Source organism: Doryrhamphus excisus, linkage group LG9, assembly GCF_037039965.1.
Source record: "Doryrhamphus excisus strain RoL-2023G ecotype Guam linkage group LG9, RoL_Dexc_Guam_v1.1, whole genome shotgun sequence".
Lineage (NCBI taxonomy): Eukaryota > Metazoa > Chordata > Actinopteri > Syngnathiformes > Syngnathidae > Doryrhamphus > Doryrhamphus excisus.
The window spans coordinates 15971292-15995757 of record NC_136365.1 but is presented as its reverse complement, the minus strand read 5'-3'; the positions used below and the strand labels follow the sequence as shown (position 1 = coordinate 15995757).

The 24466-nt window shown below is 40.9% G+C and overlaps 3 protein-coding genes across 4 annotated transcripts; all 3 read right to left on the bottom strand.

Annotated features, from left to right (window-relative positions):
• Window positions 1-1232: 1232 nt before the first annotated feature.
• Window positions 1233-8059, bottom strand: LOC131130284 (tetraspanin-1-like). Of its 2 annotated transcripts, XM_058074513.2 has the most exons (9): window positions 7591-8059; window positions 5439-5527; window positions 4890-4966; window positions 2901-3116; window positions 2279-2353; window positions 2102-2209; window positions 1876-2028; window positions 1707-1799; window positions 1233-1571 (listed from the first exon to the last, which is right to left on the bottom strand). In XM_058074513.2, the coding sequence occupies exons 3-9, from the start codon at window positions 4944-4946 to the stop codon at window positions 1515-1517; spliced, it is 759 nt and encodes a 252-aa protein (XP_057930496.2). In that variant the 5' UTR covers window positions 4947-4966; window positions 5439-5527; window positions 7591-8059; the 3' UTR covers window positions 1233-1514. The 2 variants fall into 2 exon arrangements, with proteins under 2 accessions (XP_057930496.2, XP_057930495.2); XM_058074512.2 differs by lacking the exon at window positions 5439-5527 and having other exon boundaries at window positions 7591-8058.
• Window positions 8060-8596: 537 nt separating this feature from the next.
• rab3da (RAB3D, member RAS oncogene family, a) lies at window positions 8597-18300 on the bottom strand. The gene is made up of 5 exons (XM_058074514.2): window positions 18131-18300; window positions 16052-16285; window positions 11269-11387; window positions 11063-11187; window positions 8597-9370 (listed from the first exon to the last, which is right to left on the bottom strand). Exons 2-5 carry the CDS (start codon window positions 16283-16285, stop codon window positions 9183-9185), a joined length of 666 nt encoding a protein of 221 aa, XP_057930497.1. The 5' UTR covers window positions 18131-18300; the 3' UTR covers window positions 8597-9182.
• A 362-nt stretch (window positions 18301-18662) lies between these two features.
• Window positions 18663-24063, bottom strand: pld6 (phospholipase D family, member 6). Its single transcript, XM_058074517.2, has 3 exons — window positions 23791-24063; window positions 23126-23349; window positions 18663-19969 (listed from the first exon to the last, which is right to left on the bottom strand). Exons 1-3 carry the CDS (start codon window positions 23985-23987, stop codon window positions 19716-19718), a joined length of 675 nt encoding a protein of 224 aa, XP_057930500.2. The 5' UTR covers window positions 23988-24063; the 3' UTR covers window positions 18663-19715.
• Window positions 24064-24466: the final 403 nt, after the last annotated feature.

Genomic DNA, 24466 nt, shown 5'->3' with positions numbered 1-24466 from the left:
TTCACTAAGTTGGAATGGACAATGGAAACATGTTAATCAGAATCAAAGTGTTTATTATTTTACAATTGTCAGTGTAATCCATGTCCTACATCTTATGCAGCATTATGACTGACAGATTAGGAGGCACATTTAGATCATTGCCGGCCCAATTAAAGTTTATGAGTAGTGTAGATCCAGGCCCTGTAGAAACTAACACAAACTACATTTTACGTAAGACAGAAGGTGTAGGGGGGAAATACGGGGTGCTACAAAAACGTCAAATGGCATCGACTCAAGGGGTTTATGTGGAGAAAATAAAAACTATGGGACTTTGTGATGCTGTCAAGCACTTAAATGCTTTAAAGTAGCAGAATTAACAAGGGACAAGCAGGAGGAATGCTGGACAGTTTATGGGAGGCATTCGGACTCCATGGCAAGCACCCTCCACAGGACACCAAGAGGGACACGGTTCAAGACCTTTTCCAAGTCCACAAAGCACATGAAGACCTCTTCTTCTTCTTTGTCTTTGGGCTTTTCCCTTCAGGGGTCATCACAGCAAATCAACCTCCTCCATCCAAACCTGTCTTCTGCATCTGTCCCTCTCACACCAATTACCCTCATGTCCTCCTTCACTACATCCATAAACTTCCTCTTTGGTCTTCCTCTACGCCTCCTACCTGGCAACTCTAAACGCAGCACCCTGGACATGTCCAAACCATCTCAGTCTGGCCTCTATGACTTTATCACCAAGGCCTCAAACATGTAATGTCCCTCTGATGTACTCGTTCCTGATCCTATCCATCCTGGTCACTCCCAATAAGAACCTCAGCATCCTCATCTCTGCTACCTCCAGTTCTACTTCCTGTCTTATCCTCAGTGGTACTGTCTCCAGATCAAACAACATGGCTGGTCTCACCACAGTTTTGTAGAACAGTTAAGCAAACTCCCATGTACCCTCTAGTACCCTTGCAAGGGTCTAGAGCTGGTCCAGTATTCTGCAACCAGGGCAAAAACCACACATTGCATCTCTTGTAGTTGAGGTTGTACCTTTCTCTCAAGCACACTGGAATAGCCTTTCCCGGGGTGGGGGGGGGGGGGGGGGGTGAGGAATGTGAAGCCTCTGTAGTTGGAACACAAGGACTATAAGGAGTGTACACATGTGAGGTACTTCAGTGGATCTTTTGTCAGCAAGCATGTTCAATTCCATTGTCAATGCACTCAAACAACAAACTATTCAGAGTCGTGTAAATTGAACAGATGCTCACTTTTATTTCTTTAGTTTGATCAATATATATATATATGTATATATAATGACCTCACCAGTTTGCAAGTGATATTATAAAGTTTTCAGTAATTTATCTGCACATCTTTTATATTACAAGCTTAGTGACTGAAGGTCATAGCATCCACTGAAGAATAAACATATTCCCTGCGCCTTTTCAGTCAAACTGAAGGGCAAACAACCTCATTGGAAACAGCAAGCAAACTTATCATGAACCTTATTAAATAAATCCCCCCCAAAAAACGTGATCCTATCACGCTTTGTTACCAATATCCTTGTAGAGAACCATTGAAACCACCATGGCAGCAATCTAGAAAACACAACCACAAAGGTGATGGTTATGGACGTCATCCAGGTTGGAATTCCAAATTCCAAAAATGTGTAAAGCATTTAAATTGCTAAAGGTATTGCATGCTTGCTGTGTTTTTTTTTTTTTTTGTTGTACCTCAAGAGCGGCAATCCCGAGTGCCACGACTGCAACTATCAAAGCATTTTCCTCAATCAGCTGCAGCAGTTTTTTGAAGCAGCCATCGACCAACTGGGGTAAGCAGACCACATGTTCAAGCAAACCAGCGTACCCCAAAAAACAAGCGTGCATGATGACGATCATGTACCTGAAGATGTGCGGCTGTTTCTGCTGCCGCTTCGCTGCACACGCCACTGACGTCTGTCCCGTTGCAACACTGGGATGGATAGGATCCGTTGTTTTGGATGTAGAAAGGTGAGCTGTAGAAGTCGGTGTAGTTCGTGTATCCGCAGCACTGAAACTGTTAGGAAGCCGTAAGAACATAAACCCCAGAACATGGCCTAGAAGTAGTACTCTCCCGAGGGGCCTCCTACCCCTTCCATGGTGGTGGTCCACAGAGACGTCAGGCTCTCGTCGCTTCCAAACTTAGCACGGAGGCCTTTTTGGACTTCGGTCTCGAGGTTGTCAAAGAGATCTTCAGCCTGTAGAGGAATGACAAAAACTCATAAAACATCTAGTGGTCACATTCAGGTTTGTCAGTGTGTACTTACCACATCCTTAAAAACGAGCAGCACCACGGCGCCGGCCACCTCGATGATGAATATTATCAGCACAATACTGAAGAACTGAAGGAAGACAATATGGTCAATAATACTGTATATGTTACACTGTATCTTATTATTGCTGCACCATTCCTAGATTTTTAATAATTCATTCATTTTCTACCGCTTTTCCTCACGAGGGTCGCGGGGGTGCTGGAGCCTATCCCAGCTGTCTTCGGCAAGAGGCGGGGTACACCCTGGACTGGTCGCCGGCCAATCACAGGGCACATATAGACAAACAACCATTCACACTCACATTCATACCTATGGACAATTTGGAGTGGCCAATTAACCTAGCATGTTTTTGGAATGTTTGTAGGAAACCGGAGTACCCGGAGAAAACCCACGCATGCACGGGGAGAACATGCAAACTCCACACAGAGATGGCCGAGGGTGGAATTGAACCCTGGTCTCCTAGCTGTGAGGTCTGCGCGCTAGCCCCTAGTCCGCCGTGCCGCCCATTTTAAATAATTACAAAAAATAAAAGTAAAATAAAAGTTAGCGCACAGGCCACACAGCTAGTAGAGCAACATTTGAGTAGCATACAAAGGTGTACGTGTTTGATGCTCACCAACATAAGCATGCACCTGCTCTCCCTCATGGCGCCGCAGCATCCCAGGAATCCGATGACCAGCAGTATGGCCCCGACTGCAATGAGCAGGTAGGCGATGTTGGCCACCTGGGATATCTCTGATGGAAGTTCTTCCACACTATCCAGTATTCCCATGAAGGAATTGCTGTCCACCTTTACCCAAATGCCCACGCCCAGGATGGCAGCACCTGCTAACTGAAAGACAACACCTGGATGGTATCTGAAATTTTTCACCATTTTAATCAATATTAGGGGCGGCCTGATTGGTCCAAATATCAATATATTGATAGCAAGTGTAATATCAGTATTGGATCAACGCTTATGTAATAAGATTGCTATTTTCAGTTATTTTTCAGAGTATTCCATGCATCCATTTTCTACTACTTATGCTTATTAGGGTAGCGGGGGTGCTGGAGCCTATCCCAGCTGTCGGGCGAGAGGCGGGGTACACCCTGGACTGGTCACCAGCCAATCACAGAGCACATATAGACAAACAACCATTCACACTCACAACGCCAATTAACCGAGTTCTAGAGAATTAATTTTAACAAATATTTGACATTTTTTGTTGTGTTGTATATTTTTTTATTGTTATTAATTATTGTTACAAATACTATTATTTTGGTGTGTTTTTCCTGTGTTTCATGGCATCATTCATCCATCCATTTTCGATGCCACTTATCCTCACTAGGGTGGCAGGGGTATGCTGGAGCCTATCCCAGCTGTCTTCTGGAGAGAGGCGGGGTACACCCTGGACTGGTGGAATCATTCATTCAATCATTTTCTACCACTTATCCTCACGAGGCTCGTGGGTGTGCCGGAGCCTATCCCAGCTATCTTCGGGCAAGAGGCGGGGTACACTCTGGACTGGTGGAATCATTCACTCCATTCATTCATTTTCTACTGCTTATCCTCATGAGGGTCGCAGGCGTGCTGGAGCCTATCCCAGCTGTCTTTGGGCAAGAGGCGGGGTACACCCTGGACTGGTGGAATCATTCAATTTATTCATTCATTTTCTACCACTTATCCTCAAGAGGGTTGCAGGCGTGCTGGAGCCTATCCCAGCTGTTTTCGGGTGAGAGGCGGGGTACACCCTGGACTGATGGAATCATTAATTTCATTTATTCATTCATTTTCTACCACTTATCCTCACGAGGGTCGCGGGCGTGCTGGAGCCTATCCCAGCTATCTTTGGGCAAGAGGCGGGGTACACCCTGGACTGGTGGAATCCTTCAATTCATTCATTCATTTTCTACCGCTTGTCCTCACGAGGGTTGCAGGCGTGCTGGAGCCTATCACAGCTGGAGCCTATCCCAGCTGGGAGGCGGGGTACACCCTGGACTGGTGGACTCATTCAATGATCTTGAAAATTGTCCAAGTAAAAAGTATCAGTATTAGTATTGGTATCTGCTATAGTATCTATATGTATTTACTTGGTATCGGATCGTTCCCAACATTTGCAGTATGTCCCACACCTGATGAATATGCTTTGCTATCTTATACCTTTTCCAATTTTCTGAATTATAAATGTTATAATGTTGTATTTTTGTGTTAAACCATGCTAACCCATCAGATAATGAGGTTTGCATATTTGGAAGTGAGCTCTGAAGTTTTTAATGTCTCTACACGCTTGGTTTTACAGTGTTCTCCTGACGTCAATGCGATCCCGACTTCCTTATATGGGCTGCAGATTGCCTGTGCTCAGTAAACACGGATCTAGGTATCCGGGCGTCCTTGGGAGCACTTGGGATGGTGACCGATCACAGTGGAGTCAATTAAACACACCGAAGAGGTGTATAAGCTGGAAGATCTAAAAAGCTTTCTGTATGGGTTATTGTGTATAGCTGCTCTATAGGAGTCCAGTGTTGTATTGGATCTCATCAGATTGTGTGAATGGAAAAAAAAAGTGTGTCAGTGTACTTATGTTATGGTGTACACACACTTCACCACCACCCGCTCATAACTTACAAAGATGGTACCATTGAAGATGAACATCATCAGTTTGAGGAATCCTGTGCAACACATCTTGGCGGATATTTTTTACACTGTTGAAAATGAAACAAAAATTTTAGTTAGTCCGGCAGGAAGCAAAGGGTGGTACACACCCAGTGTGTATAACATGAGGCGCCTTCAACATGGCTCACATTTGCTTTAGTTAGACATTAACCAGTCAAAGTAGCAGACACCCTTGCTAAGTTTCAGTAAAAGTCACTCCAAATAGTTATGTTTGTATCTAGTAGAAGTAATCCCAAGCAGAATCAATCAATGGAAAAAGTCCCTACATCAAAATTTTATTAGCCTATGATTTGTTTAATAATTAAGATGCTGGCAGTACAAAGGTATCTTTTTTCCACTATCTCATATCATGGAGACAAAAGTTATCCTCTTATTCAATTGGCCATTGATAGCATGGTTACTTAATGACGCAGAAGCAAAGGCATCATTCAGTTACTCTGCAGGTAGCACAGAGGGGGGGCATAAAACACACAACACACCTTGTTTACCAGCCAGACACACCCTTGTTACCCTCTGATCCTTGCATGAGGTCTTCGGTAGTTATCTTTTTTATCTTCCTTATTGCTGCTCTGACTCACATCAGCGACCTACTAGGTAAATTTATTCCCGAAAGACAATAACGTCGTCAGCATTGGAATTCATTCGAGGGTAGAACAAACAGTAGCCGATATAATAAAAACATGAACTTCCTGGGAAATTTTCATTCAACTGTGTTTAATAGCAGTTTTAATTAATTACTCATTCCTGATCCTATCCATCCTGGTCACTCCCAATGAGAACCTCAGCATCCGCATCTCCGCTACCTCCAGTTCTACTTCCTGTCTTTTCCACAGGTTTTTAATACTTGAAACATTCATTCATTCATTCATTTTCTACCGCTATTCCTCACGAGGGTCGGTGCTGGAGCCTATCACAGCTGTCTCTGGGCGAGAGGTGGGGTACACCCTGGACTGGTCGCCAGCCAATCACAGGGCACATATAGACAAACAACCATTCACACTCACATTCATACCTATGGACAATTTGGAGTCGCCAATTAACCTAGCATGTTTTTGGAATGTGGGAGGAAACTGGAGTACCCGGAGAAAAAACCTACGCATGCACAGGGAGAACATGCAAACTCCACACAGAGATGGCTGATGGTGGTATTGAACTTGAGTCTCCTAGCTGTGAGGGCTGCACGCTAACCACTCGACCGACGTGCAGCCCAGTTTTAATTCGCTATGAATTAATATTAGGACCACTACAAACTATCACAACAAAAAAATGAAGGAAAAAAAATCAACCTACATGGATGTGAAAAAGTGATTGTCCCCCTAAACCTAATAACTGGTTGGGCCACCTTAGTGGCAACGAGGGTTTTCCAGCATGAAGCACTTTTTTAAGGTCATGCCATAGCATCTCAATAGGACTCAGGTAAGGACTTTGGTGAGACCCCGTGACAGTTTTCATTTTGTCTTCAGCCAATCAGAGGTGGACTTGCTGGTGTGTTTTGGATCATTGTCCTGCTGCACAAGCCAAGTTGGTTTCAGCTTGAGGTCACCAACAGATGGGCAGACATTCTCCTTCAGGGTTTTTTAGTTGACAGCAGAATTCATGGTTTCATTTATCACGGGAAGTCTTCCAGGCAGCAAAACAACCCCAGACCATCACACTACCACCACCATATTTTACTGTTGGTATGATTTTCTTTTTCTGAAATGTGGTTACTGGGACACAGACCTTCCATACAGGTCAACTTTTGTCTCTTCTGTCCTAGAGGTCTAGAGGATCATCAATATATTCATTCATTTTCTACCACTTATCCTTGCCAATTAACCTAGCATGTTTTTGGAATGTGGGAGGAAACCGGAGTACCCGGAGAAAACCCACGCATGCATGGGGAGAACGTGCAAACTCCACACAGAGATGCCAGAGGTTGGAATCAAACTTGGGTCTCCTAGCTGTGTGGCCCACGCTAACCACTTGGTTAGATATTTATTAGCAAAATGTTTTCTTCAGCGGTGGTTTTGGACTTGGAACAAAATATTTATATATCTCCCAAAAAAGCTGTAAAGTTACAAAAATGAAGCTGTAATATTACACAAAAAAATCCTAACACAATATAACAAAAATACGTTGTAATGTAATGTTACATCTGTTTTAAAAAATGGCGTTCTTTCTCGCCAAGAAGGTCAAAGGTGAGATTATAGGACATAACGTTACAGCACATCCTTTGGTGTCACTCAAACAAGGCCCTTTGGGGCATATTTTGTTGATATCTGTGGCCTGCTATGATATGCTGTGATGTATTATAACAGCATTAAATAGATTGTTTGCGTTTCCCCTGAGTGACACTATTTCCTATTAATAAAAGCACTCATCTCCAAATGCATTATTTGACTTTGGAAAACAAATGCGAAATTGCATGTTTTTCATTGAACAGTATCCACGTGGAGATCAAACATAATTGGTTTATGCAGTGCACTACTGTAAAAAATTAAATCCATTACTTATTTAGTTATTTCAATCAGTTCCAACCAACTCAAAGTGACAAGTTCATGTTCATCCAGTAATATTAACAGAAAATACCTCAAGTTCTGTCCGCCAACCAAATAGGAGCGGATCACCTGAGCAACTTTTTAATGACAAATAAATGAAATGGAGCTCATACCTGTGCTGCAGTGACGTCCGTTAAGCAATCAGGATTGTGCGACAATGTGCTTCCGTGTCCTCTTTTATCTTCTCTCCAGTTTCACACATACACTCATAGACACATAGCATGCAGATAGAGACGAAAAGGGGGAGTTCACGGCCTGCACGTCACTGACTTTTTTCCTTTGCTGGCAGATAAGCAACGTTTCCGAGGGGCCAAAGTCCCTTCAGACATGGCAACCTTTATGACCAACCACATGGATTTACAGCTGATGCAGGTTCAAAATAGAAAAATACTGTCTTCGATTAATGATTTCTTATCTGTAAACGTCAACAACAACAGGGTCATTTCACAAAGGCCAACCTAACTGAGGAAACCTTACAAATAACAGGTTAAGTTAGCGTCAAACTGTCTAATACAGCATTGACAACCTGGAAACAGCAATGATATCAAACTCATGGTAAAATGGTAACTGTTAATGGTAAAATTGTAACTGTTAATGGTAAAATGAGCTTAACCGTGTACCTGAAGCTGCATGTGGCATGATCCGTCTGTGTCCGTAAAATGTCTTTTCTTTCACAGAAGTCACGGGTACTTTCCAAAGGCTCTTTGTGAACAAAGTAGAAAGAGATGATTTGCCAAAAGATGTTGCAATAATGCAACATCACAGCAAGTGGGGCAAAATCAAAGCTACACATAAAAAGAGTCTAAGGCTATAGTAGAAATAGACAGTAGAAAAATGCATGGAAAAATGGGGTGATGTTTACATCATTGCAATCCAAGAATGGGCATTTAACTAGACTAAATGTATGATATGAATACAATTATATTGTATTAACAATACAATTGAACACCATCTAGCCATCCATTTTTCTACATTGCTCATTAGGGTCGCTGGGGTATGCTGGAGCCTATCCCAGCTGTCTTTGGGCGAGAAGCAGGACTTCCCCTGGACTGGTCGCCAGCCAATCACAGGGCAAATATAGAATGAATGCCTGAATGAAGACCCTGCTTTCAGGTCATACTATACTATGCCGGAATAAAAATCAACTTTGTGTCATATATTACATCATTTATTTGAAAAGGACATGCTGCAAAGCGCCCCTTAGTTTTCTTAAAAAGGCACTAATTAAAGTGGCAAAGGAAGTGTTGTACTGTAATTAACCATTTACTAGAAGAAAAAAACCCCACCAACCATTCCAAAAAACAATTACAACTTCCTGAAACGTGGAATGACCTTGAAGGTTTGATTGAGAAGTTAGTGAGGCCGTTTCCTCCTAAGGACGTCAGGAGACAACAGTCACAGTGATGCACCTTCTTAAACCAGCCACAAGGGGGTAGCATTACACAGGTACATAGACTCAGTGAGGCTCATGCTCAGGTTTGGGCCATTGGTTTGCCTGCTACCACGTTGATAGGAAATGATAACTAGAATGGGACAAAGGTAAGAGGCACGTGTTCTCAAAGCGGCTCTTTGGCATACCAGTGTAACAGTCACGTTTAAATAAAGAAGAATAGATGAAGCATTGGTAGGCAAGCGTAGTATTCTGTGTGTGTGTGTGTGTGTGTGTGTGTGCATGCCGGAGTGTATGGAATTCCACTGTTAATTATCAGCATGCACAGCCTCCTGAGATGCTGCGGGGTGTGTCCTTCAGGCCAGCTCCCTTGTGATTGGCCGATGGAGAGGCATCACTGTTGACGTTCTCGTTCATCTTCTCGCAGATGACGTCCACCAGCTTGTCGAAAACCTGCTTCACGTTGATGTTGTCTTTCGCACTGGCCTCAAAGAACTGGAAGCCTACAATAAAGAGAACAGGAACAGGGAATATGACAAATTTAAATAATAATTTCCAATTTTATAAATTTTGCACTTTTTTTAAAGGGGACTTGCTATGCTCATTTTTGGCCCTTTGTATTGAGTTGTGGACTCCTATGGAGCAGCTAAATACAATAACGTGCACAGAAAGCTTTCTAGATCATCCAGATCATCCATGGCCCGCCTCATGTTACCACTGCATTCATCTCAGTAAGGTTTTGAATTAGCACCTGTCTGCAAATATCCTGATTTATCTGCTTTCTCTACTGAAGTTGCTATCTAGCTTCATGTTAGCGTGCCAACTGTTAGCATGTTAGCATTCCGCTTATCTCATTAGGGTTTTGAAATAATACCTGGCTCCTAAGATCGGTGTATAATCCTTACTTATCTACTTTAGCCATTTTGCTGCTGAAGTTGCTATATGTTAGCATACTGACTGTTAGCATGCTAGCAATCTACCTCTCTCATTACTGTTTTGAAATAGTACATGGCTACAAAGATTGGTTCATATTCCTTACTTATCTGCTTTAGCCCTTTCTTTACTCAAGGTGCTATCTTGCTATATTTTAGCCGACCAACTGTTAGCATGGTAGCATTCCACTTGTCTCAGTAGTGTTTTGAAAAAGTATTTGCTTTAGCCCATTCTCTACTCAGGTTGGTATCTAGCTTTATGTTAGCATGCCAACTGTTAGCATGTTAGCATTCTGCTCATCTCATTAGGGGTTTTGAAATATTACCTAGCTACTAAGATCGGTGTATAATCCTTACTTATCAGCTTGACCACTTTCTCTCCTAAGGTTTCTATTCTGCTTCATAGGATGGTTCTAAGCCAGGGGTGGGCAAACTTTTTGACTCGCGGGCCGCATTGATATGACAAAATTTACGGGGGGGGGGGGGGGGGGGGGGGGAGCAGACTATATATTTTACACGTAACAGTCCACCTGGTATTATTGTATCTGTAAAATTGTCATGCAATCTGCTATTATTATTAATTATTTTATATTTATATTTAAATATTTTAAAAATAATAAAATATTATAATAATTACAATAACATTAAAATAATAATTATATTATTATTATTATTATGTAAAATATGCAAATATAACAATAATATATATATAATTAATATAATAATTAGCATTAATATAATAATTATAATAATCATAATAGTTCTAATAATAATTATAATAATAATAACAATAATTATTATTATTATTATTATGTGCTTGTGTCCCTTTTTTCAGGAGCACTTTGTAAACAACAGACCATGTCAAAAAATGAAATTGATAAAACCATCAAAAGGTTGGCTCAGGCCATGATGCCAGGTTGTATGTTGAGTTTAAATGAAATACTTTGGAAAGATTGGGCGGGCCGTATTCAAACACTTGGCGGGCCGGATGTGGCCCCCGGGCCGTAGTTTGCCCACCCCTGTTCTAAGCAGTGGCACTGACTAGCAAAACCAGATGTTAGCATCCTGGTTGCTAACATTGTGCTTCCATTTCATGGGTCAGATTTACTTGAAGCTTGGATTTGGCTGCAAAAAACTAAACAAAGCACAGTTGAACTAAAAATCTGCCACACAATGGGTTATTAAACTGAAAAGGTCGACATCAAAAATGGATTAAAAAAAAAAAAAAAGATAAAAAATGCCATGCCACTGGTGCACACTGACCTAGCTCCTTAGCGAGTCTCTCCGCCTCCTCAGTGGGGACCTGTCTGTCTTCCTCCAAGTCCAACTTATTGCCCACCAGGACCACCTGGGCGTTGTCCCACGAGTATGTCTTGATCTGTGTTCCCCTGGGAACCAAATACACATTCTTTATGACACATAATTCATAATACATGAATGTATATAAAAATATTATATGAGGTGATTACCAGTCTTGCACAGAGAGGAAAGACTCCTGGCTTGTGATGTCATATACGAGGAGGAAGCCCATGGCTCCTCTGTAGTAAGCTGTGGTGATGGTGCGGTAGCGCTCCTGGCCCGCAGTGTCCTGTCAACACAAATAGAAAGTCGACAACTCCAAGTTTGCCCAATCACTAATGGAAAGAAACGTCAACTATTGAAGTTTCAAACAGTGAAGTCATCCACCATACAAAACTTTCTTCTTGTTTCTACCACTGACGTCTTCTTATTACAAGCCAGGGAACCATTAACATTATTTTGAAGGTGTTATTTGAGGTACTTCTATTGAGCAAGTATGTAATGGTAATGGTAATGGTTTTATTTCATTTGAACATGCATCAGATTACAATTGAATGCATCACATAATCAGTTCACAGTTCCACATGTCCAAAAGGAGTAGGAAGAAGCAAAGCTTATTAAATCCTACCCCTCCATCTGGTACTTATACAATCAGTAACTGTTATATTTGTTCACTTCCTGCTTTCCTAATATAGTTTATGTTTATTTATTTATTTTTTAATTTTATTATTATTTTTTTTTATTTTATTTTTGTCACGTACCAAAGTACGAGGTGATATGACCATACAGTGACATAATGGGTACCATAGTAAGTGTCAATATAGTGATTTGTATAGCACATCATGACTGGTTCAAGACTCTTATGTGTATGTAATAATAATACAATTTATTTGTATAGCGCTTTTCAAAATACTCAAAGACACTTTACAGAAAAATGGAGTTGAATAAAAACAAGTGCAACAGTGCAAAAGATACGTTAAAATACAACATTCATTCGTTTATACACAGCTAAAGCATGAGTAAAAGCGGGGCGCGGCACAGCAGTCAGGTATAAAAAGTTAGACATTAAAAACAGATTTAAAGAGGTGGGTTTTTAGTTGTTTTTTGAAACTGTGAAGGTCGGGGCAAGCACGGAGTGAATTGTGTATTGGGGATGTCGTTTGTATTGACATGGCACTGCACTGTAAAAACTTGTGGTTTTATTATTTGGATCTTCTGAAAGGAAGCGTACACTTGGTAATCTCCACAAGGGAAGGTGAATGATTTACTGTGGACTCAAGTAAAGCCCTCCAAACAGGAGACAATGTTGCACCACCCAAAGCACACCAGGATATACAGTGCAGTACACTCCCTGCTTTTTGGCTTGGCCCCATGGCCCGGCATCAATATTTCACAAATATGAGCATGTTATTTGTCTTCTTTATGTGCAGTCTGCGGGGAAACGTGTGTCATCATGCGGAGGCACAGTAGACTTAAACAGATGAATTTAATATGCTGTGCCTTTATGAAAAGTAATGCAAATGCGTTAATGTTTGGCGCTAACAAAATGAATGTTTTCAGCGGCCCCATGAAACCCATTGAAGCTCCTCTTCATGTAACACAACTTTATCATCGCTCCCGATGTGCACAGAATGCTTGCTTGCTGAATACATTACAATAAAGGAGGAAAAAAAGAATGTATTGCTTTCATCTAACAGGAGTGCTGTGAGTGAGGCGAGTCTGTCCTGGTGGGTGTCGGGCTGCATTGTAAGCGCGTTCGGCCCCCGCCAGCTCAAAGCCATGCATATTTCATGAAGTGTACTGTCTGGGGACCGTGTTAAACATCAACTAGCATTAACGCTGCCGCGTGAGAAATGACTTGATGCCATATGCATGCCAGCCAAGCCGGGGCCAAACCGGGGTGAGGGGAAAGCGTGCACTGTGTGTGTTGACAATGGTCTCCAAGCCTCTGAGGCTGAATTCTAGAACCTTTTAACCTCAGCTTTTATTAGTTTAAGTGAATTTACAGCACTGACATTTAAAAGGCTGCCCTTTTTCTAACAATTTTGTTGATATAATATCTGTCAAATTTGCTTTCCTTGGAGAATTATGTTTATCTGTTAGTAGGTCTTAGTAGGAATACAGCGAAAAGGGAAAAATAATCATGCAATGAGAATAAAGTCAAAATTTTTATTTTCTCGGGAAAGCTAACTATATGTTGCCGGTAATATTACCACTTTGTTCTTGTTACTTTATCGTCTTTATTTTGCAACTTTCGTGTGATTTTAAGCTTTTCTTTACTAGAGGGGTGCCCATTAAATTGCAATGGTAGTGTGGGTTGATCCCAAACTCACTGAATAAGCGTGTATCGTTATATACAATCAATTCACAATTATACAATTAATTGACAACTACTATGGTATTCGATTAACAGTTTTTTATATCCTCTGATTTGAGCCTCTCAAATGAGAATATTTCTTTTGTGATCCATGAAAGTAAACCTATATTTGTGCTTTTGGCAAAGAAAGACATTCAAATACAGCAACTTTGTCTTTGGAAAACAGTTATCGATGTTTTTGCCTCTTTTCTTATATGTTGCCGACCAAACCACTAACTGTTTGTGTTTGGTTCATATCGATTCAGTTCCTAAGGGGCCAAACTGGTTGCTTGATTCATTGAAACAACAAGCTTCAGATTAATCGACTAGTTGATAGTTGCGGCCCTAGTATCATGTAAACAAATGATGTTCTTCTGAATATGTATGCCGTACAGCGGTAACAGTCTTGGAAACATGAATATTTTTCCAAAAGTGGGTTTCCATTTTTTGGCCATTTCCATACCTAGAAATTTACAAAGTCGAATTGGATAATATTCATACTTGTGCAGGAACCCTGTTTATTCTTCTTGTAATTTTATTAGTAAAAAAACAAACAAACAAAAAAAATATATATATTATAATTATATTGAAATTGTATTATAATAAATCAATAAATTATAATTTAATAAAATTAATTTTATTTTACAATTTAATAATAAATTGTGATTTTTTCCCCCAGAATGCTTCTTTCCACATAATTTTAAGGCTTTATTCTAAAGACTTTTTTTTGTCGTTTTATGGCTTTATTCACATACTTTTAAGACCATTTCTGTGGCTTCACAAGTTTCTTTTCAAATTTTATGGCTTTATTCTAATAATTTTACAGCTCCAGTTTTACCAAGAACAGATAATTTGTTCTCAACATAAAAATCACACTGATTTACAGTTTCAAATAATCTGCTTGTTTTTAAAAACAACAAAAAAAAGATTTGTACGTCTTTCAATTGCGTATTTTTATTGCATTTCAAATCCATGTGTGTCTACACGGTGCACTGGGGAGCTGTATGATCCCGACAGTGTGTTGTTTCATGTTTCTTTTAAATATTCATAGAGAGATCGGCTCTTTAGTAAAGCTCCAGGGCTGTGGATGTGGGGGTGAACAAAAAGGTTTGCAAGTAGATAGACCAATAAAGGAAGTGCTCTGTGTGCAGCTGTTGGAAGATGCTGCAACAAAACTAGCTACCACTGTCATGGCCATTAAAAACTGAATTAAACATACACATAAATGTATAAAAGTATGAATGTGTTCTTGTCCTTTGACATTATCAGTGTTGATTTCCTTAGTGGCCATGTGCATTGGTGTTGCTTATGGCCGTCATAGATCAACCTTAGCTTTTGAGAGCCAGTTTATTAGAGCGAAATGTGTATGGAAAGTAAGTTGTAAGTTGTTGGCATCAACACGTAGCATGTGTGTTCTGCTTTTTTGCCGAACTTGACTCACATTGAAAGCAGTAAAGCTATGTTCACACTGCAGGTCAATTCCAATTCATTTGCTGGTTTGTGACCTGTGTCAGTGTGAAGAGTACAATTTGAATTCTTCAAAAATTCCATATGTATCCAAGCTGCTGCGATCTGAATGGTGAGACTGCATATATGCAACCCATATGTCATTAAAAGGCATGTTATATGGTGCAAGACTTGGATAAAAGGTACTCACCAATGGAAAGATCAGAAAATTATTTTTAAAAATTGTATTTTTTGGGGATGACTTGAACAACCACATAAAAGATCCAATTTTAACAAAAAAAATCAGAATTGGACATTATAACCATGTGTCGCCACTTGTCAAAGCTCAAGTAGCATACGCTATACTGTTGACAGTGGTTCACTTCTTGTTACACTTAAAAATTTTCCAATACACCTTCACCTTAAGATTATTGGTTTTATATATTACTGTCGTTCACTATTATAGTAGTGATTAACTTACTTGTACACACAGAATGTTACAATTTTACTGCCTCTACTGTTAAAAATAAAGGTTTTAAAGTGACAACAGTTGTGGTTCCATCCCCTATCTCAAAGATTCTTAACCTTTTGACGTTGAGGCCCGATGTTTCCAGCGCAGAGTGGCCCGGGGCTCATTAAATATTGACACTATATAGATTTAATTGAACTCATTAATTAGTTTTCAATAATAAATCAAATCCACTCACAGTTTACCAAGCCACCAAGGTAAAACCAGATGTTGCTCTTCCTCCATATACAAAAGTTGTACTTGATGAAGTCAGGATTGTACTCAATTTACTCTTTTTGCGGGGACTGGCACCACTTTTGTCTTCATTTTTTCGTTTTAAAAATGTATCCATTGCTAGTTGGAGTTGAATGTCTTCTTCTGATCTTTTGTAAGCTTGTTAAACAACTGACTGACACATAACCGCCCCCATATGGTCGGAAGCTGCACTGTAACTTAGAGTCTAATGGATAACATACAGTAGCATAGTGACAAGCCTATTTCTGGTATCTTCAGTTGATAACCTACCACACAGTTCCACGGCCCTCGTGGCCCACTGGTGCAAATTTGGGCCGCGGCCCTATGGTTAAGAATCACTATACCCTATCCGATCGTAAATATCGAAATCATGTTATCGGGGGCTCACCCAGATCTGTAGCTTGATGCGCTTGTCGTTCCTGTAGATGGTCTTGACTTTGAAGTCGATGCCCACTGTGCTGACAAATGCCGACGTGAAGGAGTTGTCCGTGTAGCGGAACAAGAAGGACGTCTTCCCCACGCTGCTGTTCCCGATGAGCAGGAGTTTGAACATGTAGTCAAAATTTTGGTCGGCTGCGTCTCTCTCTTCGCGGCCTGCTCCTGAATCTCTGGCTGATGCCATCTGTTTGGTTCAATCAAAATGATGATGAATATCCTGTGTTATAAGTTACATAAGCAAATTAGTGTAACATCCAATAATATACGTCATTAATAACAAATTGGGCCGCACGGCGGTCGTGTGGTTAGAGCGCAAAACTCACAGCTATGAGACCCGAGTTCAACCCCACCATCGGCCATCTCTATGTGGAGTTTGCATGTTCTCCCCGTGCATGCGTGGGTTTTCTCCGGGTACTCCGGTTTCCTCCCACATTCCAAAAACATGCTAGGTTAATTGGCGACTCCAAATTGTCCATAGGTATGAATGTGAGTGTGAATGGTTGTTTGTCTATATGTGCCCTGTGATTGGCTGGCGACCAGTCCAGGGTGTACCCCGCATCTCACCCGAAGACAGCTGGGATAGGCTCCAGCATCCCGCGACCCTTGTGAGGAAAAAGCGATAGAAAATTAATGAATGAAATTGTCCATAGGTATGAATGCGAGTGTGAATGGTTGTTTGTCTATATGTATGTGCCCTGTGATTGGCTGGCAACCAGTCCAGGGTGTACCCCGCCTCTCGCCCGAAGACAGCTGGGATAGGCTCCAGCACCCCCGCGACCTTTGTGAGGATAAGCGTTAGAAAATGAATGAATGAATGAAATTATATTTTTAGAATACAGTATGGGACCAATAACGGCTCCTGCGCCGCACTTTTGTCACTACTGGTGTGCAGTATTTCATTTTACAAAAGTCCAATACATTTGGACTGCCACAAATACATTTGGCACTAACTTTTCGCCCACGCTTGCAAGAAAGTGTTAGGCATCTGGTTCGCCCCTGCACTCACCTATGCAGGGCTTGAACAAGGGTCGGCTGGATGAGAGCCAAGAATGCCAAGAGTGTCAACTACCCTTTACTTTTTTGGGAGCTAAATGTTGCAAATGTTCTTGCCTTATACAACGTGTATTGTGATTTGCCTGAATATAAATAAGAATCTTGACTAGGGAGTATGGGGGATACGTCTAAAAAGGTCCACAATGCCGTGTTGAAGAATCGTGTCGGCTCGCTCACATATCTGAGATCCATCCAAGGTAATAGCTGAGTAAATGCTAAATGGAAGTGTTGGTTTAAAAACAATCCATCTTTCTCTCTCGCTAGGTTATAAATCATGGTCCGGGATGTGCTCCTCCTACTCTTTCTCCCTCTGTCACCCACCACTCTCGTCTGCGATTTCTCAACGTGGACTAGGAACTTATGGCGCCGGTCGATGCCGAGCGGTGGGTGAAAGGCCTGTGCATCTCATCCATCATTCTTCTGACCATTCATCCACCCACCTATTCATCTTCTCCTTCATATCCATTCATCTGTTCATACCGGGTGCCATCATCCATCCTCCTCCTCCTTCCACCCATCTCCAGGCATCATAAAGATGCTGAACCATGCATTCACCCTCACATCCGCCCACCTTCCTCAATCTGGCTGTCCTGCATGATTGCTGCAATCTCTCCAGGGGACCTGCATTACCGCTCCCATCGCCACAAAGTGAGACTGTCTCAGCAAAACACACAATGACACGTTGCTCCACAACAAAGTGATGGACTTATGACACAAAACTTCTGATGTGCAGGAAGGGGAAGGTGCCGACACGTGTTACCGAGCCAACACAACTGGGCTACGTGAGTGCGGATGTGACAAGGCTTCGGGTCACAAGGGGATCAGGACACTTGTTGACGTTCAGAACTAATTGAATTATTCACGCGCACAATATGACTAGAAAAGTAAAGTTACTGAACTCACACACAATAACATGCCCGCGTTTAACAAAATAACTTTTGGGGGGGCGGGGTGGGGGTGTGTGCGTCGTCGCTACCTTGGCTGAGTCTGCTCCCTCCGTCCCGCGTCGTCCTCTTCCTCCGAAGGGGGATCAGTGTGGACCGCTCCCGGATCTTTGCATGTGCTCGCTGCCGGGACGTCCACTGTGCAAGCGGTGAAGCGCACCGTAGTGACGACAGAGAGCTTCCGGTCTGGACTTTCGAAGTAAGATCGCTATTGCAAGAGTTGAAAAACAGAACTACTTCCAATTCAAGTGTGATCAAGAGCACAAACACAATGACATCATTTTTACACGACAATTTGGGGGACTGTTGTGCAGAGACTGAACCAAACAAGGTGACTCCTCGCTGTAATTAAGAGAAAACCAGGTGCAACTTAAGTGCTAATTTAACTTTGTGTTTCCCAACTACTGTGCTGTGGGGAAATCCAATTTTCCTTAAATTTGCCTAAAATTTTCTTTTAAATTAACTTAACATTAGTTTGTCCTTTGAATGCAGAAAATTGAGCTAAATACATAATTAGATCATCTGTTTATAAACAATAGTCAAAGACCTTAGAAGGATTGGATTTTCCTTCAATTACAAAATGACTAATTATTAACCTAGCTTAAAGCATCTTTTAGCATTTATTTTGAAAGTCAACTCAAATATGTTTCGGCTCCTCCAAACTGGTTTACAGTACTGTAAACTCATGACCTTTTAGTTAAAAGTTGGATCTTACATAATCCAGCAGCTGATTTGTTGTGTTTGACATTGTCATTTACTACACATAACTTGATGGTGAATGAGGTCAGGCTTCAAGTGAGACAAGCCGCTATTTAATCAAGCATCAAGCAAGGAGTCATGCAAGCATTGGTTGTAAACACCAGATCAACATCAATGCATTGCATTGTTCGCTATTGATAACGCAGCTCTTGGCGCTGTGAAGCCTCTATGGGAATTTAAATTGAGGAAAAACTGTAGATGTGGGTGGATAAGGATGCATCTAATACGCCAAAAGCAGTTTGTTTGTGACTGGAACCGAGTCACTGTGACAGCAAATAAACCACAATGACCAAAAACCCCTGATATAACCTGATGATAATCATTTCTAAATGATTCCAACATAAACTCTTTCAAAAAGCAACTGGTACAACATGACACCCACTTAAAACCTGAAAATATTTTTTCTTCCATTTAAAAAAGTATATTTTTTGACTCAGATCTATACAAAAACAAAGTGCCAACTGAGGACTTGTATGCCGTTCGATTCATGACAGCTAGTCATAGCAAGACACAGTTTCCATACAAATATGATATATAAATAAAATAAATCTGATCGGATGCTGTTTCGACACAGTAAGGGAAAAAAGTGCAACATTACAGAAACAATAAGAGTCTCAAATAAAAAGTCAACCCGTCCCAAACTAGAAAATGAGCAGCATAACCACACTAAGATGAAACAGTTTCAGCGTGAATACTGGTCTGTCAGCAGGATCCTACTTTTAAACGCATCAACATAACACCTCCGTTATAACCAAGCAGATCTTTCAAAACACAAAGTAAAAGAACTTCTAAATATGAAATGCTGACTGGAATGGTCTGTTTAGTTTTGTATTAATATTCCCTACAGCTCATCAGTCCCTAGTCCATATCAGTTAACTTTTGGCTACTTGAGGGTCCATTCTGAGATGGATCGTTGTCTGCCCATAACCTACTGAACTCCCTCACATAAGGCCTGACCAGGTCTGGCTCTTCTGTGATGAGGATGTTCTCCGAGTTGCACTGCACTGCTGTCAGCGTCCAGTTGAGGGAGCCTGTGATGAGCAGCCTGCCGTCCACCACCGCGAACTTGTGATGCATGTGCATATAGCTGCCCACCTTGCGCACGCAGATCCCTATAGAGGAGGAGGAGGAGAAGAATGACAAGTTTTCAATGCATTATGGATGAACTGTGGTGCTTTGGAAGCTATGAAGCTGACATAAACAGAGTAAAATCGTGCTGTTGGAAAGTTTCTGCAAAGATTATACCATATGTTTCATTGCTGCAGACATATGAGCAAGAGGATATATTTCACAAATGTTATTGCCAGGTAGTAAATGCTTCTTTGACATCAGCACAATCTCTTCACTCTGTTTTTGCAATCTGAAAGAGTATGCATAGATTGATTTCTAACCAATAAGATTTTTGTTGGTCATGTGGCATTTGGAATCAACAAGGCTATGTTTTATAGCCAAGGGTTGAAAAAAATGCAGGCATAGGATTGCACTGCTTACTGTAGTCAAGGGTGCAATTAATTCAGGCCTGATTATTTTACTGCCTAAAGCCGCTGCCATTGGAAACAAAAAGGAGGCATTTGGAACCACTTTGAAGTAAAACATTATTAAAAATATTTCAGTGATATACAGTACATGCCTAAAACAAAACTGATGGAAAGTCAGTGAGATTCCCCAGACTGGAAAAGGTAGCCCCTCAATATGCCTGCCTCGCTTCAACATGGCTATGTCAAGCTGGTCTGACATGCTCATATTCATCAACAATAATAATAACAAGGCTGGACATTATTTTGTTTCATTTGACTTATGCAACTCAATGTGAAGGCCTTTAGCTCTAAGCCTTAGATTCTGATGCTTTTCTGTTTGGCCCATTCCATTCAGCTTTTATACGTTTTTGTCCAGTGAAACTATGTTTTTAAACAAAATAAGACAATAGAAAGAACAGAGGGATAGGGATAGAGGGTGGGGTAAATCTGAAGGGGCAAAAAACACTCTGGAGCATGCACAGAAGTAATTAGAGTTAAAGTACAGATAGTGGAAGCATTTGGAGAGAGCTGCGTATTTGTTACAGGTGGACGATGCGCCGGCGATTTATTGCGACATCTTGCCACTGTTTGAAGAAATATGGTAAATAAATCTATTACTATTACTCGGTATCACTTAGGGCTGCAAGTAACGATGACTTTCTCTGTCGATAAATCTGAAGCTTGTTGTCTCGAAATCAATATGAACCAAACACAAACAGTTGGTTTGTGTGTGACTATATATATATATATATTTTTTTTTTTTTACCTTAAAATACAAATGATTACTCAGGAAATTGAAATATACACTTTTGACAGGCTGAAATAAGAGGATATTTGCTTTTTTAAATGAAAAAATTATTAATCAAATACCATGTCGATTAATTGGAAAATCGATGTAATCATCTAGACATCGATTGTTAGCGCTTATATCACCTCCTGAGCAACCAAATAATAGTAGGTAGGTAGGTAGATACTTTATTCATCCCCATGGGGAAATTTGCATTAGTACTCGACAGATGCACGGTTGCTGGCTCAGTAAAGAATTTTTATGTCAGAACTACACAAGATTGTAAAACAGAACCTCGCCACCCAAAGACAAAAATAACACAAGAGCCCATTGCAGGAAAAGCCATCAAGTAAAAATGTGAGCTTGCAGTGCATTTCCAGCTAGTCTGCCTGTCTTGCTAAGAGGGCAAGACGGTGCATGTGTGTCTCACTTGTTCGACTAAAGAGAGGATGAAATACAACTATTTATTACATTGGATGAAAACCAACTGCAGCTCTGCTCAGCTGAGGCTGATTCAGTAAAAGGCAGCCATGCTACTGCAAGGACGATTTATTGTAGTGTCATTGTAATTATACTGCATTCACTGTAGTGTATATTGGCAAGCAAGTGTTACATATTGGCTGTTTGAATGATGGATTTTCATGAAGGACAAGTTATTTTTGTTTATTTCTAGTCACTTTGGCTCTTCTGGTTAAGGACACATTGTGGAGATTTCCTCTCTTTTAAAAATGTTACCTTGATTTGCCAATATTCAAGATAACATTACAGTCGTGAAAACAGCGGCTTTGTGTGGGCTCTTGTCTTAACGAGCTCGAACTTAATAGAATCGAAGTGCAACACTGGCTGGCTTGAATGTTTGTATGTGCCCATGCCACTGATTCAGCTATTTGAGCATGAAAGCACCCTGCAGGACAAAGACAAGATAGAACATGGATGAAAAGAAAACAGATTGTGCCTTGTAGCCAAGTGGTTGACATCCACACAAACACGTGCACTTAGGAACACTTGGCTTAATGAGATCCGCTGTTCGGGTTGCCAAATTCTTACTCACTTCATTCTTTCAAATACGCAGTAGCTGCAATTTAGCAAATGCAGAAGCCTAGGCGAGAGAGTAAGTGAAACATGCGACACAAAGACATCTGCTGTCATCCCCCCGCCCCGTTCACCACTGAGGACCCTCAGAAATCCTCTGACTTCCTGGCAATGATGCTTATAGTCCGGGAACAGAGTGAACACCTTCGATGGAGCAGACCTGAGTCATATTTCCCATATACCCAGCCAAGTACCTCCAAATAATTACCCCCCAGAGTGGTTGATGTCACTTAATCTATACAGAAGAACATCTGATGCCAAATGAAGCCCAACGGCGTGCAGTTTGAGGAAGAACCAGTAATTGAACTTACTGTGACAGAGCAAAGTGTCTGGCTATTCAATTATATATACACAAAGTTTGATCATTATGCTCAACACGCAATTGGTTAAACAGGGCACTACTTTGAAATCACCACAAAGATCATTTGGTTCTTAGGTTGCCTAAACACAACACTTACTATTTCCAGCAATGCTAATAAAACACCGTTTTAACAGTGTAGGTAACAGGTAACAGTGTTGCTCCACAAACGACTTCCTCTTCCCTCTCATTACATCTCTGTCAGGTGTATTTTTATTATTTTATTTATTTTACAGTGATTAACATTTGTTTAAACCTATGTTTGGCAGTTAGGGGAAGTGTTTCCCATACAGTTATTTATTTATGGAGGTCCACCGCAAATAGATTTGTTGCTACCTGTTCGGCCTCGCTCATAAGCACATAATGACATACCTGGTAAAATTTCAAGATGAACCTTTATAGGTGAACTTCGTTCTTCAATGTTTCAGTAGGTCAAAATAGGTAAAACGTTATATACATAATATAACATAATATTTTTTTGTGCTACTTCCTTCTAAATTCTAATTTCACTTACCCGCCTTGCGAAGGGCTCCAATTTGGGAGCCGTTGATGGCAGAGTAATGCTTGTCAACCAGGATTCTGACAGTTACTCTCCTTCGGTAAAGTTGTACAACAGCCCTGCCCAGGTCCATGTTGGAAAATGAAAACATGCATAAATCGAGAGAAGACGAAGCTGACAGGAGGACGTGGAGAAGACGGGAGAAGGATGTCTCTACACCGTGAGGCAAAGGGCAGGAGCTGCAAGAATAGAAAACAATTTCGTGTTAAAAGTTACAATTTCAAATAATAGACGTTGTCATAGAATATGTCAGTATCACACAATTCATTCTAGATGAGGAGTATTACAATGTGCAGTAGAAGAGACATATGTTGAATTCTAATGCTAGTATATGCACAAAAGCTGTGACAAAACCAAGGTTACATCCATGGCACGGAATGTGCTTTCGCCAATTCGAAGACTCACAATGACACAATGACAGGCTGAATAACATTTGTTTGGCAATTATTGAGTCTTTTTATTTTTCCAAGGACGTCAGTCAGTTGAAAGCCGTATTTGTCTCTGCAAACGTCGTTTATTTGGCCACAAAAGGGAAAAAAAACATACACAAAGCTCCTCTCTCGCTATTTTTCCAACGAATCACAGCAGCTTCATTATGCTCAGTACAAAGACTCACTTACTGAGGGGAAGCAGGGGAGAAGATGTGCTCCACGCAGGCCACCTCTGAGGGAAAAAAAAGAACCTCGTTTAGGGTTCTTGGCGGTTTGAGGCGATGCAGTAGCCTGCAGAGCAGCTCCACACTGAGGGAGAGGGCCACCGCTCCCAGGCTGACCATCTTGACTGTCCACATCGACATCCTTAATGTAGGAAGAAACATGTAAATATTTTCATTACATTACATTATACTGTATACAGTATATAGGTGCTACAATGTATAGGTGGCCCACAATTGTGCAATTAAAGCAATTGCCTACAAAGGAACATACTACAGGCGCATTAGTTTTTTGTTGTCACCCAATGATAGCAATTTGGCTAGGTTTAGCTACTCACGTTAGCTATCATTGAATGTAGCCTATCACAACTGCTAATTGCCTCTTTGTTTCTGTTTTTGTGTGTTTGTGTGTACTGCTTATTTGTTCAATTTGTTCTTTTCAACCACTAGGAGTATTGATAATGTTATATTTTTTGGTTGAAAAAAATATGTATAATCTTGAGCAGTTGACATACAACATCTTTAACTCGAGTTCACCAACATACAAGATAATTGTAATGTTTTTAGCTGACGTGCCACCTATTCCACCGTGAGCTCTGGCTCACCTTAGTTCCAGACTTGGCAAAACAGTTTAAAAAAAATAG